The 19,379-nt window shown below is 44.6% G+C and overlaps 1 protein-coding gene across 2 annotated transcripts in view; it reads left to right on the forward strand.

Moving 5' to 3' along the window:
• DAZL (deleted in azoospermia like) overlaps positions 1-19,024 on the forward strand; it is a 37,637-nt gene extending 18,613 nt beyond the window's left edge. Inside the window, exons 8-11 of one of the 2 annotated variants that reach the window (XM_048837138.2) lie at positions 6,550-6,600; positions 15,617-15,724; positions 16,697-16,795; positions 17,766-19,024. In XM_048837138.2, the coding sequence (XP_048693095.1) occupies positions 6,550-6,600; positions 15,617-15,724; positions 16,697-16,795; positions 17,766-17,819 (312 nt within the window). In that variant the 3' untranslated portion in view covers positions 17,820-19,024. The remainder of the gene's footprint in view (positions 1-6,549; positions 6,601-15,616; positions 15,725-16,696; positions 16,796-17,765) is intronic. The other variant, XM_048837139.2, reaches the window with a different exon arrangement.
• Positions 19,025-19,379: the final 355 nt, after the last annotated feature.

The following is a 19,379-nucleotide window of genomic DNA, read 5'->3' on the forward strand; positions in this document are numbered from 1 at the left end:
ACGCTGCTTTGGATCATTATCAAGCAGAATCCGTCATCAGCATGGATGCATGTCCTTTAGAATGGTGGTTGAAGCATGAAGGGACATACAAATCTTTAGTGCATCTGGCATGTAAATATCTTGTAAATATCGATGCCATGCAAACAGCCATTCTCACTTTCAGATGTTGTAAACAAGAAGTGGGCAGCATTGTCTCCTGCAGATGTAAACAAACTTGTTTGAGCAATTGGCTCAACAAGAAGTAGGACTGACTGGACGTGTAGACTCTACGTTTTACATTGTTTTATTTTTGAGTGCAGTTATTTTTTAACGTAATTCTACATTTATAAGTTCAACTTCCATTATGAGGAGATTGCACTACAGTACTTGGGTGAATTGAAAAATACTATATTTTTTACAGTGCAAATATTTGTAATATAAAGTGAGCACTGTACACTTTGTATTCTGTTGTAATTGAAATCAATAGATTTGAAAATGTAGAATACATCCAAAAATATTTAAATGGTATTCTGTTAACAGCACAATTAATCGTGATTTTTGTAAATGCTTGACAGCCCTACTTTGTTTAAAAATAGATGAATACTGGCAACAATTTAGACGTTCTGGACACTTTCTCCTGGGTTGCATGGCTGTTTAGAAATTGTTTGCCAGCAAACAATAGACAACTGATCATGTTGCTAAATGTTCTGATGGGAGAGGGCAGGAATTCTCCAAACCATTATCTGGCTTAACCAGGAGCTCTTCAGTGATCTGAAACTCAAGAGTCCTACAAAAAGTGGAAACTAGGTCAAATATCAAAGGATGAACATAAACAACACAAATATGTAGAGACAAAAAAGAACACGGAAGATGGTGGAGCTGGAGGTAGGAGCTGCTGAAGTGAACGCTCGTTCCCCAGCTCCCCACCCGGCTCCCTGCGCTCCACTGCCTGCTGAAGGGGCCTGCACAGACTCCAGCCAAGGTCTGCTGTTTCAGTTGTAAGGTTGTTGGGGGCAGGTACTCTTTCATACTCTGGTCACTCGATCTGACCTAAAAGTCACAATATTACAACAAAAAGACTTCAAAAACAGACCCCAACAAGAGACTGCTGAATTGGAAGTAATTTGCAAACTGGACACAATTAACTTAGGCTTGAATAGAGACTGGGAGTGGATGAGTCCATTACACAAAGTAAAACTATTTCTCCATGTTTATTCCCCCCCTTTCCCCCCCACACTGTTCCTCAGATGTTCTGCTGGAAATGGCCCACCTTGATTATCACTACAAAAGGTTCCCCCCCTCAGGCTTCTTCTCAGCAGCTTTCCTGCTGGTAATAGCTCATCTTAAGTGATCACTCTCCTTACAGTGTGTATGATAACACCCATTTTTCATGTTCTGTGTGTGTATAAATCTCACTGTATTTTCCACTGAATGCATCCAATGAAGTGAGCTGTAGCTCACGAAAGCTTATGCTCAAATAAATTGGTTAGTGTCTAAGGTGCCACAAGTACTCCTGTTCCCAGAAAGAAAAGTCAGTGGTTCACGATCAAGCTGGAAGGGCATATCGAGTGGGATCCTGTAGGCATCCGTTCTGGGTCCAGTCCTGGTCAATATCTTAATGACTTAGATAATTACGGAGAGTACAGTTAAAGTTTGTGGATAATATCAAGCTTGGAGGGGTTGCAAGTGCTCTGGAGCATAGGATTAAATTCACAATCAGTTGCATACTTACAAAATGGGAAATGACTGCCTAGGAAGAAGTACTGGGGATCATAGTGGATCACAACCTAAATGAGTCATCAGTTTAAAAAAAAAAAACATTATTCTGGGATATATTAGCAGGAGTGTTGTAAGATGTGAGAAGTAATTCTTCTGCTCTATTCTGCGCGGATTAGACCTCAACTGGACTACTGTGTCCAGTTCTGAGCAGTACATTTCAGGAAAGAGGTGGACAAATGAGAGGAAGTCCAGACAAGAGCAACAAAAATGATTTAAAAGTCTAGAAAACATGACCTATGAGGGAAGATTGGAGGCGGGGGAGTGGGTTTGTTTAGTCTAGAAAATGATTGTCCCCCCCACCCCCAGGCTTCTTCTCAAGTACATAAGTTTGTTACAAGAAGGTTTTTATTAAAAAAAAAAAAAATTACTTTTTGGATAGGACAAGAAACAATGGGCTTAAATTGTAGCAAAGGTGGTTTAGGTTGGACAGTAGGAAAAACTTCCTAACTGTCAGGGTCCATAAGCACTGGAATAAACTGCCTAGGGGGGCTGTGGAATATCTATCATTGAAAATTTTTAAGAGCAGGTTAGATACGCATACTTGTCAGGGATGGTTTAGTTAATACTTGTTCTGCCATGAGTGCAGGGAACTGGATTAGGAGACCTCTTGGTCCCTTCCCATCCTGTGAGTCTATGATGCAAGCAGTTTGGTGAGGAAGCTTCAGTAACTGCTTGGGAATAAGTAAACATTCTGCACAGCAATGTGGATAAAAATGTCTTCTTTTTTTTTTTTTTAAAAACTGATTTAAATGCATATTTTTTAATTTAAAAAAAGGCCTAAACTTATTGTAATCCTATTTAAATAAAAATGTCCAAGCATACATACATGCTGCTGAAATGTCAGACTACTGAACAGCTAAGTCACTGGCTAAACAACTGGAACCGGTTGTTTGGTTTAGCACTTAAATAATTCAGATATCTGCCGCTAATTCTTTCTTTAGTTTTAAATGTTCAGACAAGATTTGATAAGCTTTTATTATGTATCAGCACATCTAATGTAACTTTTGTAGCTATTTTTTTATATTTATTGAACTCCAGTTGCCACACAAATGCAGTTTTACACACTGCATGAGTAAAAATTAATCCTGTAGTACTTAAAATATTGTTTTCTAACACTGAAAGGAAAAATTGAGAATAAGAATCAGACTTTATTGAGGAAAACTTAAAGTACAAATTCAAAACCAGATTAAAACTGATTGTTTAAATCATGTTCCCTATTTCCTGATTGAAATTGCTTTTGATTTAAATAAAATCATCCTGACCTACAGTAAAGAAGTAGGAAGTGCGACATCGTGGTAAAACTGCTACATACTTAACCAAAATACTAAGGGCTGAATACCTGTTCTCCATAAATACACTGACACATGTTGTTCTTGACGTGCTTAGGTAACACACACTGGGCTACAGTATCTGTAGGCTTGTTTTTGCACATATAACTGACCTCAAGCACCTCATGCTCCTGCCAAACTGGGGGTGGTATTCTATCTTGCCTATTGCATTATTTTAAAAAGTTTGTAGAGTACTTCAGTTGAACTTGGTACAACTTAAACTGATAAAGTGACTCTCTTAACAACATGAAATCTTCTGCTTGGTGAAGGGACGATATTCTAGTTGTGGGCCTTGGATGCTCTATTCAAGCTAGGCTGTACATATCTTCACCAAATGCTTTTAAAGGTGACATGCAAAAGAAAAATGGGTTTGAGCCCTCTTTGTATTTTTCAAATATAAAGAATGCCCAAAAGACAATTGAGAAGCCAGGTGATCAAAGTGTGTGTATAATCTTTAAAAATATTTGGAATGTCAAGTCTGGTTTTCCCTGGGTTTGCTAAAAGATTGGAGATTTCAAATATGTATTCTGAGTTTTTTCACCTCTTAACTGAGGGTCAGGGGTATTCTCTTTTTAAGAGATCTCTTCTAAGAATTTCTCAGCCATTTGAGTTATAGGAAAGTTTTAAAGTCTGATTTTTAAAAAACACCCTCTCTTACTCAGCTTTCAGTCTTAAAATAAATGCTTCCTGTCAAAGAATGCATCTGATACCAGGAAGTGAGCATCCCAGTCCTGAGAGATCTTGAAGTTCAGCTGTGTCTGAGCCACTAATCTGTGGGTGCAATCAAAGATATCTACAGGATGGCCAGAGTTCTGTGTAAAGGCTCTTAATAATCTTGATTAGATTAGTCAAAATGCTGAATTTAATGGTGCAGGCCACTCTAGCTATCCTGAGCTCCATGAATTACTTTGGTCAAGTTGTCAAAACTGATCAGTGATTGGTGGGGCATCCAGTATCACTAGTCACTCAGGCAAAAATTTAGGATGTAGTCTTGTTTTGTAAAGCATTCTTGGTAATTTGGCTACCTTGCAGAGCCTTTCTACCATTTCTGAAAGAAACCACAATGCAGATTCTGATGCAAATACTTGCTTAACAATATATTATGTCAGGGTTGGCCAAACTTACTGAGCCTCTGAGCTGCATACAACAATCTTCAGAAGTTTGAGATCCAGCAGGTACCTGCTGGGGCTTGGGGATTCAGCCGTGCTCCTGCTGGAGCCCCGGCAGGTATGCCCTGCAGGGCTGAAGCCCCAAGACACACACCCCTTCTCTGCAGAAGCTGCTACCTGCAAGGCAAAGGTCCCAAGCTCTTCCCCCCCCCCCCCCCGCCCAGTCTGGGAGGTGGAGAATTGGGAAGGGCAGCAAGGGGAGCACCATGACCCACACTTTAACTGTAAAAGATACACCTGGGAGTGTTCTTTGCCAAAAAAAAAAATTCTGTGCACAATATTTTAAAATTCTGCAAATTTTATTTGTCAAAGTAACACTATGGTATCACGCCACTTTCAATTATTTTGCTAATTTGTTTAAAAATACTTGTAAGCCACGTATGTCTGTAACCAGATGTGCTCTCTCTCTCCCTCAGGAGTAGAGAGTTAAAGAAACCCCTCTGACACCCCAGTTCCTGTTTCTCTGTCCAGTCCCCCCTTCCCAAGCCCAGCTGGGAGGCTAGACACCCACAATCTCTTCTCCTCCCTAGAAGGCAGCTGCTGCGTGTCCCCCCTCCCCTCCAGCTCCAATATCTGCACCCCTCCCCCCAGAGGCCAGCAGCGGGCCCCCAGCCCAGATTCCTGAACCCCCTCCCCTGCCAGAGGCCAGCTATGGTCCCCCTAGCCCAGACATTCCCCACCTCCAGAGCCCAGGGATCCAGAGGGAGAAACAGCTTGATGCTCTATCCCAGGCTTGCATGGAATTTCCTATGTGCCACCCTCTCCTTCCCTCAGGGCATGCTGGGGACTGCAGCTGCCAGGAACGCTGTAACATCCTCTCCCTCTCCCCAGCAGTGTCTTCTATATGTGAGCGTGGCTCTGCTGGGCCCAGTGGCCTCTAGTGGGGGCTAGCAGCACTTCAGCCCATTTCTGTGGGGGAAAGGAAATTGTGTGCATACATTAATTTCTGCAAAATTCTGCATTGAACAGTGGCACAGAATACCCTTATGACTAAAAAGAGCCACAGTTTAGCCACTCCTGTAGTATGTCAACAGGCAAGGGAGTACCTACAACTCCTTTGTCGAGAAACTGTTAAGCATAACATAGTTCTCATGGACCTTGTAGATCTCTCATTTGATCCCTTATCCAAGGCACTCTACCACTTCACCATTAAAGCAGTCTTCCTGATCGCTATCCCCTCAGCCAGAAGCTTAGGTGAAAGCCAAACACTAATGGTATATCCTTCTTAGATAGTATTCCAAAGTGTGGTGCTGAGATCATAGCCTAAATTCCTTACAAGGTGCTGTCTAACTTTAATTTAAACCAAGCCCTCAATCTCCCAGTTTTCTTCTCCAAACCCTATTCAGACATAGAGAAGCCAAATTGCACACCCTGTGTTCAAAGCCTTTCTTTATTGCCTAGCTAGCACAAACCCCTTCAGCTTGCCTAAGGGAGACTCCTGTACAGGAAATCTGCAGAATAGCTACAAGGAGTGCCGTTTCTATATTTACAAAATATGCCCTACATTTGGCATCTAGGTCAGATGCCAAATTTTGGAGAACAGTTTTGCAATCTGTAGTTAGATATAAATAAAACTCCTTGAACCTTCCCTCCCCCCACTTCCTTTGGAACCTGCTAGAACTCATATCCACATGGACAAAGACTGAGAGCACATTTCCTTATCGTTAAGGCTAAGATTTTTGTTATGCATATTTTTAGTAAAAGTCACGCAGGTCACGGGCAATAAAGAAAAATTCACGGAAGGCAATGCTTATCCTGATTTTTACTAAAAATATGTGTGACAAAATGGGGAGCTGTGGGGTCTGGCTGGGAGGTACTGGGGGTACCCCGCAGTTTCCAGCCACCACAGGTGGTGGGAAGACCCTGCAGCTCCCAGATGCTGTGGGCTGAACTCATGCAGATCTCTGGAAGTTAAGGACTCTGACTTCCGTGACCTTCATGACAAACTCGCAACTTTACTTTATAGTTACAGTGGTTCAAGATGTCTAGTCTGTGTAGCGCCCATGACCTATCCTCTATCCCTGTGCTTTTGGAGTCCATATCTGCTGGGATTCTGAATTAGTGAGGGAAGTGAGAAGCAGTAAGGGCTGCACTGCCGTACAGTTCTTCAGCTGGGGCATGCATGAGGAGACAATGCTGAGAGTCAATTTAAGGATTTAGAGTGAATGAATTAGAGTGTATGAGCACCACAATTGTAACTCTCACACTTACAATAACTGCAGTTCTTGGAGGTAAGTAATTGTTCTTTGCACAAGACAAGATAAAGGATAATTCTTATTTATTAAATCTTTAAGGTCCCACCACAGTGGCCTCCTGGGGAGCAAAGGAATTATGTTGTACCTCCGGTAAGGTGATTAAAACTTAGTGCATGAAATTTCAACCTTCTTGTTTGAGTCATGCTCTGCTATCATAACACTCGTAATCAAAATCAAACTTTTATTGGTGTAAAATTGCTCTGCAAAGAGTAGTTTCAGAGTAGCAGCCATGTTAGTCTGTATCCACAAAAAGAAAAGGAGTACTTGTGGCACCTTAGAGACCATCAAATTTATTTGAGCATAAGCTTTCGTGAGCATCCGATGTAGTGAGCTGTAGCTCACAGAAGCTTATGCTCAAATAAATTTGTTAGTCTCTAAGGTGCCACAAGTACTCCTTTTCTTTCTGCAAAGAGTAGACATCTCTGGATTAAATGCTGACAGTGGTACTCATGACTGATATTGCTGATTAAGTCTTGGTTTAGGGTTTCGTACTTGCATGGAAGCTCCCTTAAGGAAGGGTTTCTCGGGAGAACAAAAACAAGTTTCATTTCTTCTTTCTTCATATTCTCCCAATTGAGCCCCTGGGAGAGTTCTAAGGTTCTAAAATAACATAATTTGAACTACTTCTTTTTCATGGAAACTTAGAGGGGATAAAATCATAGCCTTCACTTTTTTCTCCAAGAGCTGTACAACGAGGGCTTTACTGCTGCTTATTGATTGTTCCAATTTTTTTGAAAGGCTCTCTGATAGTGTATAATAAAGCAGACGCTTGTAGTATTTCTGAAAGTGTCTACAAGTTGCTGAATCTGGTTCCTTCCAAACCCTACTGAAGCAAGATAGACTATAGTATGTCTGCCAAATTGAATGAACTGGCAACAGTGATTGGAAACCATCAGCTCCAACTCCCAAAGAAAGGTAACTTTCCGTGGTTTTGCAGAAGTGACAAAACATGTAATTCTTACTCTTATTTTCCCTTTAGAGACTTGTAAGAATTTTATTCTACTTGTATAAAACCTAAAACTCGAATCACTGTCCACATTTAATCCAGATGTACTTTTTTTTCCATTGGAGGGTCTGACATCACTTTAGGGATAATTTATTTTAGTGCAATGAATTATTTGGCCATGATCTGAAATTGTGCTGTTTGAGTATATGGATAGGATATGTGTACAGTGGAATTGGACACCGGCGGCTGGCCTGTACTAGCTGACTTGAGCTTGTGAGGCTTGGGCTAAAGGGCTGTTTAATTGCAGTTGTAGGTACTGGGGCTTGGGCTGGAGCCTGGAGATCGCAGGGCTTGCGTCTGAGCTTGAACGTCTACACCACAATTAAACACATAAGCTCCCTGAGCCAAAGTCAGCTGGCATGGGCCGGTTGCAGGTGTCTTAGACTAGATCTACACTGGAATTATCTCAAAGTTGCTACACTTCTTTTTTTCTTACTGTGAATGGTATCTCTTCAATGCCATTTCTCACAGTCCCCCTATAGGATGGGTGGGGGATTGGAAATAATGTTCATTGCTTTCCCACTCTGATGTTTTGAGTCTCAGGGATGGACTTCTCTTTCACAAACTATTGCAGGTGTCGCCACCCATCCCCATGTTGAACAATTACTCAGTTCAAGTCATAGTTAAGAAATGGACTTATATTGTCCTATTTTTGAGTGGGTAGGGGTAGATCATGTGTACCAAGCTTTCTTGGTAGCATACTCTTACATCTAACATAGAGGGAGAAATCCCTGTGCTCAACACATTCTTTGCAGGGAAAGTCTGTAGATCCATTCCAGTGTGTCTTCCATTTACTGGAGCTCACCAGAAACAGACTTATCACTGACCACTCACAGCAGTCTGGAAGTGGCCATATCCCTGAATCTCCAGCCAGTTTAAGCTACATAACCGTTAATGTTTAAAGGAATTCATTCTAACAGGCTGCTAAACATTCTCCTAAAAGCAACTTCTAGTTCTATTCCAATTACTAGCTGGCAGACAAATAGTGTGCATTAAAGACAGGTGCTGTAGAGTGAGCTGTCTTTCAGAATTATAGTGCTTATACTGGGTTGTATGGATCAGCAGAATTTTTTCTCTAGAAGAAACACAGCTGCTGCTTCGAGTGATTGCTCATGTGTATTCCACAATAGATGTGTGTGCTTGCCACATGCATTGATGTGGGAAGCTTTTCCCCTAACAGTACCTGTAGGGGAGTGCCCCAGCGACCCCTGGAGTGGTGCCTCCATGGCACGGTATAAGGGGCGCTGTGCACTCCCCCCACCCTCAAGTTCCTTCTTGCTGCCAGTGAAGGTGCTTCGGAACTGCTCTGCTCCAGCTTTGCTTTAGCTCGTCCCCAGAACTCTTGTTCCTTCAGTGTATGGTACCTGTAGTTAGTAGTTTAGTTAGTGCACCTGGGCCAAGGCATGCCCTGTGCCCTGGGTTTTAAGTCATGCGACACTTGTAGGCAACCAATGCCAGTGAGTGATCTGCCCACAGACTGCTTACATTGTTTGGGTGAAACCCATCTCTGTGATCGCTGCAAGATTTGCAAGTCGTTTAAGCCTTGGACCGAGAGAGAGAGAGAGAGACATTAGGCTCTGGGCCATCCTGATGGAGTCGGCGTTGACCCCAACTCCGGCATGCCTCTCCGAGTCGGTACAGAGTACCATGGTGTTGGTACTCGGCGACCCACCAGCGCCATCTACCAGTCGGCACTTGTCCCCATCCGCAGTGCACGCCAAGATGGCGAAGAGGCCTTCTCTGCCGCGGCACAGGAGCAAGACTTTGGGAGAGGCTAGACCCATGTTGGGCAGTCCTCTGTCCCCATCAGCCTGTAGGCCTCCAACTCAGGTCCAGCCTGGCCCATTTGGAGCAGGCTTCCCCGGATGTTGGGATGCTCTCCATGCCAGAGGCCCTGCAAGCGGCTCGGGACATTATGTCCATGCCAGTACCAGGAGCACCGCCAATGTTGGCCCCATGGTCCAGAGGCAAGCTGCCACTGGGATCTCTGCAGTCACCCCCAACTTGGTACGATCTTGGTTGAGGGAATGTTCCTGACGCCGTTTGCCACTCAGCGACCGTCCATGCGTAGTCTATGCAGGTTGTCATCGGGGGGGGGGGGGGGGAGGGAGGGGTGGGTGGTCGGTTATCTGGCTGGGTTCCATCTGACAGAGACTCCAGGCACCGCTCCACCTCGAGGAGCGGATACCGACAGGACTGAGGCAGATAACACTAAACGTCTTCGTTTTAGAAGGGCTATCATAGCCAGTTGCGACACAAACATTGACACCATTCTTGTTCGTCTCGCTCCAGGACCCCACTGCTCCCGTAGTCTTGGTTGTCAATTGTCATCACCTCACCATCGCGGATCAGCCCGCCGGAGCCGATTGCAGAGGAGCTGCTACCCGCGGTATCGTTCCTCTACATCAGGGTCATGGTCTCATGGTCAGCACCACTCCCGGCCCGCTGCGCCTCCTGGTCCAGGGACAGCGGCAGGTTGTACGTCAGCCTGACCTCCCTTCGTAGTCGCCCGTCAGTGGGTCAGGCCGAACAGCCTGCTCCGCTGGTGCTACAGCAGGTGCAATGTCACCGGGCCCCGTGGCCAGCACAGTGGTACCAGTGGGCACCGTGGCCCCTGACGCAACCCCCGGTGGGGGCTTGCTCGGTAGCCCGAGCCTTGGATCGGCCTCCCTCTCCCAGCATCCTAGGAAGGAGTCGGTGGGACATGCATCTTCAGCACTGGGCCCAGAGAGCGACCAGGGGGTGGATCTCCGGTGCCAGTGGACATGCAAAGTACCGCCCCTGCCTCCTCGCCCTCCCCAGTGAGGCAATTATAGCCCTTCCTCCCTCTGTCCCGCAGGAGGACTCTAAAGCCCACCAGGAGCTATTGAAAAGGGTGGCATCAAACCTCCAGGCAGAGGAGGTGGAGGAGTCCTGAGACTCCCTTTTTAACATCCTGTCTGCCTCGGTACCAGACAGGGTGGCCTTGCCACTCCATGAAGGGGTGGTGAAAATTTCAAATGTCTTATGGCAAACCCCTGCCTCATTGGCCCCCCTCTCTAAGAGAGCGGAACGCAAGTAATTTGTGCCCACCAAAGGACATGGATACCTTTACACCCATCCTGCTCCTGACTCCCTGGTGGTTGAGTTGGTCAACCACATGGAACGGCAGGGCCAGCCAGTCCCTACTCAGAAAAATAAAGATTCAAGGAGGCTGGATTGATCTGGGAGAAAAATTTATTTGTCCTCGAGCTTCCAGTTACGGGTGGCAAACCATCAGGCTCTCCTGGCTCGTATGAGTTCAATCTATGGGGCTCTCTGCCCAAGTTCAAGGACTCCCTCCAGGAGCATGACAGGAAGGAGTTCAGAGCTCTAGTGTAGGAGGGTACAGCAGCTGCCAGGTTAACCCTCCAGGCAGCGTTGGATGTGGCAGACACGGCCGCGCAATCCATGGCCTCTGTGGTGTCCATGAGAAGGGCGTCGTGGCTCCTGCTGTCCAGAGACGTGCAGAGCAATTTGTGCAATTTGACAGCAAGGTGCAATTTGACAGCAAGGCTCTGTTTGTGAAACAGATGGACATAAAACTGCATGGCCTGAAGGAATCCCACACTACACTTAAGTCTCTATGTTCTGGCTCCGGCTAGAGCTAAGTTTAAGCCGCAGTAGGCTCTCACCCAGGCTACCCACTCTAAATATGAGACCCCTTATAAAAAGTTGCAGGACTATAAGAAACGGCCGCAGAGACAGTCTGTCTGCCCCCCAGCCTGGGTCATCCAAAGGCAAACAGGCAGGGAAACAGCAGTTTTGATGGGATGCCTGGGGGAGACCTACCAGTTCTCATCAGGGATCCACACTCAATAAAGACAGGTTTCAGAGTAACAGCCGTGTTAGTCTGTATTCGCAAAAAGAAAAGGAGTACTTGTGGCACCTTAGAGACGAACCAATTTATTTGAGCATAAACTTTCGTGAGCTACAAGTGAGCTGTTGCTCACGAAAGTTTATGCTCAGATAAATTGGTTAGTCTCTAAGGTGCCACAAGTACTCCTTTTCTTTTCACACTCAATAAAGCTTCCCTTCTCCAGTCGGTTGTGTGCTTTTCTCCCGGACTGGTTGCGGCTAACCTCGGACCAATGGGTCCTCAGCACCATCTCTCGGGGCTACACCCTCCAGTTTACCTTGACCCCTCTCACGAGGCTCTGCTCGAGCAGGAGGTGGGATGACTCCTTAGCCTAGGAGCAGTGGAAGTGGTGCCAGCAGAGTTCAGATGCAAAGGGGACTACTCCCACTATTTCCTTATCCCAAAGGCCAAAGGGGGGCTCAGGCCCATCCTGGACCTGCGAGGCCTAACCAATACATGGTGAAGCTTAAGTTCCGCATGGTCTCCCTGGCCTCCATCATTCCCTCCCTGGATCCTGGGGACTGGTACGCTGCCCTTAATCTGCAGGATGTGTACTTCCATGTCCATATATTTGAGGGGCACAGACGTTTGTTCCGTTTCACGGTGGGGCAGGAATACTACCAATTTACGGTCCTCCCGTTTTGGCCTGTCCACTGCCCCCAGGGTATTTACAAAGTGTATGTCTGTGGTGGTGGCCTACCTCAGGCACTGCGGGGTCCAGATCTTCCCCTATCTGGATGACTGGTTGGTCAAGGGCAGCTCCCGGTCTCAGGTGCAGGACCACATGGTGCTCATTCTGTCCATGTGCACCACTCTGGGTGTGTTGGTAAATGACACCAAGTCCACATTAGTCCCGGTACAACGCATAGAGTTTATCGGGGCGGTCCTGGACGCCATGTCGTCCAGAGCCTCCCTCCTACCGGACAGGTTCAGGACCCTGAAGGGGCTCTTCAATACAGTCACAACAGTGACAACAACCAGAGCGTGTTTCCAGCTTTTGGGTCTCATGTTGGCGTGCACACGTGATTCATCATGGTCAGACTGAGGATGAGGCCCCTCCAGCTCTCGTTGGCCTCTGTGTTCTCCCCGGCCAGAGACAGGATTGACAAGGTCCTCACTGACAACACGGCCTTGATGTTTTACATCAATAGACAGGGCTCGATCCTCTGCCTTCTGCCTGGAAGCCCTCAGGCTGTGGGATTTCTGTATAGCCACAACATTTTCATACAGGCCTACCACCTACCAGGCGCCTGGAACTCACGGGTGGATTGCTTGAGCAGGGACTTCTCCTCTCAGAACGAGTGGTCTCTTCACCCTGAGGTGGTGCCCAGACTTTTCCAAGAGTGGGGAACTCCCCAGGTGGACTTGTTTGCAATTTGGCAGAACCGTCACTGTCCCCGGTTCTGCTCCGGGGAGGGGGCTGGGATGGTGCGCTATCTCCGATGCCTTCCTCCTGTCCTTGTCAGGCCAGTTTCTCTATGCCTTTCCCGCTGATCAGCAAGGTCCTGGAAAAGATAAAGACAGGGCCTGGGTCCTCCTGATTTCCCCGGTGTGGCCCAGCATTGGTACAGGACCCTCACGACCCTGGCAGTCGCCCCACCATGGCCATTACCGTCCCACCCGGACATCCTTTCCCAGGACCAGGGCCGCCTCCTTCACCCCAACCTAGCAGCACTCCACCTCATGGCGTGGCTGCCTCAGGGGATAGGCCAGGAGGAAAGGACATGCTTGGAAGGGGTTCAGCATGTCCTCTTGGAAAGCAGGCGACCCTCCACGCGCCGAGCCTACTTGGCAAAGTGGTCTCGGTTTTCCCAGTGGGTGACTGACTGGGGCGTTTTCCCCCATGACTGCCCTGATACAGCTCATCTTGGACTAACTCCTTCACCTTAGAGCCCAGGGCTTGGCGCCCTCATCTGTCAAGGTGCATTTGGCAGCCATATCTGCCTTCCACTTGCCGGTGCAGGGACACATGGTATTCTCCCATGCTATGACTGGCCGATTCCTTAAGAGATTGGTCGTCTCTTCCCGTACGTTAGGCCCCCATCCTGCAGTGGGACCTGAACTTGGTGCTGGCCCAGCTCATGGGCCCCCTCTTTGAGCCGTGCTTCTGGTTGCACCTCTCATGGAAGGTGGCCTTCCTGGTGGCGATCACGGGTCTTGGAACTCAGGGCCCTGACCTTGGAGCCCCCGTACATGGTGTTCCATAAGGATAAGGTCCAGTTCTGCCCACATTTTTCGTTCTTCCCAAAGGTGGTCTCCGCTTACCACATGAGTCAGGACATTTTCCTGCTGGTCCTCTGCCCCAGGAGTCCAGCGAGGAACGCCATCTCCAAACACTGGATGTGAGATGGGCTCTGGCTTTTTTATCTGGAGCAGAATAAGCCATTCAGGAAGTCTTCGCAGCTGTTCATTGCCTCGGCTGAACGCATGAGTGGTCCACCGATCTCCACTCAGTAGCTCTCCAAGTGGATCACCTTGTGCATCCATACCTGTTATGACCTGGCGGGAATCCCTCCGCTGTCAATTGTGAGGGCACACTACACTAGGGCACAGGCCTTGTCGGGTGCCTTTTTAGCCCATGTCCCCTTTCAGGACATTTGCAGGACTGCTACATGGTCTTCAGTTCACACGTTCATCTCGTATTATGCGATTGTCTCCCAGACCAGGGAAGATGCTGGGTTCGCAGGGCTGTGCTCCGTCCCGAGAATTTGTGAACTCCTACCCACCTCCAACAGATATAGCTTGGAATCGCCTATTGTGGAATACACATGAGCAATCACTCAAAGAAGAAACGACAGTTACCTTTTCTGCATCTGGTGTTCTTCGAGATGTGTTGCTCATGTTTATTCCACATCCTGCCCTCCTTCCTCTCTGTTGGAGTTGTCTGGCAAGAAGGAACTGAGGGTGGGAGGGGGGCGCGTAGCGCCCCTTATACCGTGCTATGGAGGCGCCGCTCCAGGGGTTGCTAGGGGCGCTCCGCTATGGGTACAGCTAGGGGAAAAACTTCCAACACCGGTGCATGTGGCAAGCACGCACACCTATTGTGGAATAGACATATGAGCAACACATCTCGAAGAACGCCATTTATGGAAAGGGTAAAGTGTCTTTTTTTTGAATGAGACATTTTGCTGGTATGTGTGCATGTAGTAAGCACCATACAGCTTCATGGTATAGTGCTTCATTGTGGCAATGTAGTAAGCATTTTATAGTGTGGAACAGGAAAAGTGAAGCCTTTAATTGTAGTAGTCTGAACACAGAGTGAACAAGTAGGGAGAACAGACCTTTTTAGGAAGAAAATTTATCACAGATTTGTGTGTAGGGGGCGTTTCTCAGAAGGGCAGTGGCCACAAGGGTGTTGTGGCCATATGAGTAGTCAGCCAAGCTCCCTTCCTTGATTACAGCAGTTTTTCTTGGCTGAAGCTTCAGATACCAGCAAGTTTCTTGTAATGCGTAGTTATAACTTTCTCACAGAATAGCTTTAGACTGAGTTCTTATCTCCCATTTGGGTGGTCATATAGGGTAGAAGATACTGTCGTGTCATTTTTGCCTTGATATGCCAGTTGAACCATGAAATGATTACTACTTTTGTGCAATACCTCTAATGGAATGGCCTTGTACTCCTAAATCTTTCACTAGGAGACTACTGGAACCTCAGTGGTTCTCAAGGATTTTTGGGCCTCTGTTTGTTAGTGTCTTGAGCACTACCCACCTGTCAGTACCTTGGATCCCCCAGAACTTCCCATGCCAGATTCTTTCTGGTGGCAATCAGAAACGATTTACATGTGCTCCCTTCCAGCTCTTGGCCCGGTCTCTGCAGTCTATTGGCTTCAGCTGTGAACACCTTTTTTTCCCTTCTTCTCCACCCAAATTAGATAAAATTCCCTATTAAAATAACCCTTTTTGAGAGGGAGAGCTGGGTCTAACTTCCAGCATAATACCATGAAATGTGTCCTGGTGGACCAGTCATTCAGCTTATCTGGAAGGAGCAATAGATACTCCTGTGACATTTTTCGATTTATTTTTTTTAAAGTGTCAACACTTTTACTTTTTCTTTAATATTTTTTTTCATTATTACTGTGCTTTAGCGGTAGTTGAGGACCAAGGACCCAGCTGCTGTTCTTCCAAACTGCTCCAACTCAAATTGTAGTAGACCTACAACCATCCACCTTGGGATGGGGAGCATCTATACTTTCATTCCTTAACTGCAACACTTAATTATACAGGCTTATACTTCAGTAAACTACCACTGCAGTGAAGTAGAGCCAGAAGTTATCCAAGCAGAATGTTCTGTTCCAGAGCCTACACAATCATCTGGAAACAGTCCACAAAAGGCAAGTGTTCACTCTGAAGATGTATACTCTTAATGTAACCCTATAACCTATTTCTAGGAACTTGTGTAGAAGGAAGATGTAATAGATAGGGCACAGTCCTGGGATCCTGGAAAACTGGGTTCAGTTTCTGCATAGTCTTGGACTTTGAGAGACTTGTCCAAAGTCACAGTCTACCCAGTGCCTCAGTTTCCCCTCAGTAAGAGGCGGGTAAATACTTCCTCAAACAGACAGTGTGAGGTGGTTGGGTACTATGATAGACAAATGTATAAATCAGCATTAATTCAGCAAGCAACTTTGTTTAATCATTTGGCTTGACTTACAGTGGGAATCACATGAAACAAGGTACAACTTGTTTTTTTAATTGTTAAAGTGAATTTTATTTTGCTTCTAACATTTGTAGAGACAAACATTGGGGAGTATCACACTTGTCTTTCATGTTGAAGACTCATAGTTTAGGAAAGGGCATCATGTCCCCTTCTTGTTGTAGATTCTTAACTTTTGGGACTTAAATTTAACTTGGTATTCAATAGACATCACTTACTCATATTGCCAATTAATAATAAATTCTGGCTTGAGATATGGAGATGGAACGCTTTTTTGGTCAGTGGCATTTCAGGTATGGACGAGGTTACTAGAGGAAACAAGTTAACTGAAATCTGTCCTTCAGATAATGCTGTAAAACCGCAGCCTAGTAACTTTCTTTCACAAAGAACAGAAAAGCTTCATATAACTCCGAGGGAAAGAACAAAATTGTTGTGTAATATATTGATATAGTGTGAATATAAACTAGTTTTTTAGCATTCAGATACTATAAAAAATAAGTGTTTGATAAATATTGACACTTGCCAGTAATCCTGAATGTTTACACTTCAAAGTTTTTAGCATCTGATTTATAGACATGATGGTAGCAATGAACTAGATAATAAAATCAGTATTGTTGTAGATGCATGTTACTGAAAACATGTATTTCAGAAGTCTGTGGACCGAAGCATACAGACAGTGGTATCCTGTCTGTTTAATCCCGAGAACCGTCTGAGAAACACTCTTGTATCCCAAGAGGACTATTTCAAGGTACGGAGTAAAAGCAAACTTTAAAGATTTGACATATAGTTTTTCTTCCACCACTAAATACTATGGTGACAAGTAACTCAAATGCTGATAGACTTGTTCCATTTTTGCAACTGTAGGCTGCTCTGGACCATAGCTGTGTCTGGCTCTGACACTTACTGTGATTGTTTGCTTGCTTTTCTGTAGAGATCTTCGATATAAATATTGCAGTATCATTTGGAAGGTCTTGAATCTTAATACTACTGCCCAAGACAACCTTTGTGGAATCACTGATGTCCTTGATTTGTGGGTTTTAGATTTAACAGTGCAGTATCACAAACCTGCACAAAAACTGCTTGCAATTCAAACTGGCAATATTGGCATTAGCCTTTTCTTCCACATTTTCCTTCAGTGAGAAATAGATGAACCTTGGTCTGTTGGTACTGAACAAGCAGCAGTTTACTCCCTCATCCAGAGGATGACTTGGGTTCTATAAAGTATGCTCTTCAGATCTGTCATAACTGTATTCTGACATGCAAAATCAGTAAGAGTTGCCACTGCAGCCCTTCCAACTGTGAAATGGAGAATGGTGGCTTGTTCTTAGACCTCTCGGGTCTAAGGCCTAAAGTTTCCAATCACTCTCAGGGTTGCTTTTGTTTTGCTTTGCTTTGCTTTAGGTCACAAATGTGTGTTTGGGCTAAATACAATTTGTGATCACACTGGTATCTTCTGATTAAACTCTCCATTAGGATTTTTTAAGGCTGTCTTTCTGAATCTTTGAATAGTTTTTCAGTTTCTACTGTTTTTGCGGAATAGACACTCCTACTCTATTATCTGAAGTAAAAAGCTTTACGTAGAACGTGGGATTTTGAAGGAGCAAAATTTTAAAATCTGTTTCTGCTTTATGTAACTTACTTTATTCTATCGTAATATCTAGCAATATTGTTACCTTTCCGTGAATTTAAACTATTTTTTTCTTTTCCTCCCTCCACAGGAGAAAAGGGTACATCACTTCAGAAGAAGTAGGGCAGTGCTTAAAAGTGTTTAACCAATGACACTTGAAGACTTAAAGTGCCTGTATTCCATTGATTTGGGGTGTTACTGTTCAGTATAGCAATATGTGCTGTACAATTATGTAATCTTATAGAAAAAGTTACTTCAAGTTGAAGTTGTTCATATTTGCATGTTATCTGTTCCTAGATTGTTTTGTTTCTAGTATTTTAAGGATATGATAGACTAGAAAGTTTCAGTATTACATTACTTGGGTTTTGTGCATGTCCTTTCACTTGATGCTAGAATATGTTAAAGTTTTTTAAGGAATTTGTATGGAAAGATTACTCTTGGTTTAATTTGTAAATGTGTGAATTTTCTTCTGGGGTTTAAGGTACAGTTTGCATGTTGCACTTGTTTTCTCTTAAAACACAGCTTAAATGTCTGACAAGTTTAGCTCATTCAAAAGTTGAACTAGAAATTTGCCCAAGAGGTAGTTTTTAAATTGCGTTCTTAATCAGTGGAACAGAAGACCTCAAGTTGTAACTCAGTTGAAGCCCTTCAAGTCTGTACCCGGTGTTATATTGCTGGTTCTCTACAAATAATCCAATCAATGGGGATTACATTTATTAGTTACAGTTTATGCACCTGGAGTCTGAGCATCACTATCAGTTTGATTGGAAAAAGTAATTAAGCGAATTCTAAAATTCCTAGATCTAATTTAAGAAAAACCCAAGAACATAACAAGCTACATTAACTACTCAGTGGGTTACACTTTTTTACTGAGCAAATTTTAACAATGCCTGTATCTTAAAATTGTGGGAAAATATTGACATTAAAATATCCTTATGTTATGTCACACAAACTGTTAATCAAAGAATTTTGTAAGGAAATATGTTTTATAATAATTATGTAGATTTTAGAAAAACAAATTTGTTAGTCTCTAAGGTACCACAAGTACTCCTTTTCTTTTGCGAATACGGACTAACACGACTGCTACTCTGAAACCTGTAGATTTTAGAGTTTCGTATTTGAAAAACTTAAACAATAAATTTTCTTTTTGTTTGAGTTGGCTTCCTGCTGGAGATGCTAATTACAGTATTGCAGCTGTTGACACAGGTGTTAAATTTTGTCATTCTAGATTTCGCTGTATTCTCCCAGCAGCCATTTGTTGCAGTACTTGTGCTACATTCAACATTACACTGTTACATAGATTTGTAGTAACTGGATAAAATGTAACTAAAACCAGCAACTAAAGATCAAGGTAAAGAGTTTGTCTAATGAATTAGTTTGAGACTGTAGTACAGTCCTTGCTTTTAGACCAAAGTTAAGTCTCTTCAAAGATGGTGCACTGATCCCTTAAAAATGGACTAACTAAGGTGACCTGGCAAATTCCAAAGTAATATTGGCTCCGAAAAATAAACCGTATCCAATGTTGCCCAGGGTTGTCTGAACACAAAACTATGGTAACTTCTATTTTTCCCCCTCTCCAGGTGGTTTCAGGAATAAATCAATGGGGACATAACTCCTCCATTTGATAAATGATTGATACAAACGTCAGTGCTTTCACACACCTTCCCCCCCCCCCCTCCCAATCCATTTTGAGTCTACAGCACAC

This window comes from Caretta caretta, chromosome 2 (genome assembly GCF_965140235.1).
Source record: "Caretta caretta isolate rCarCar2 chromosome 2, rCarCar1.hap1, whole genome shotgun sequence".
In the NCBI taxonomy this organism is placed as follows: domain Eukaryota; kingdom Metazoa; phylum Chordata; order Testudines; family Cheloniidae; genus Caretta; species Caretta caretta.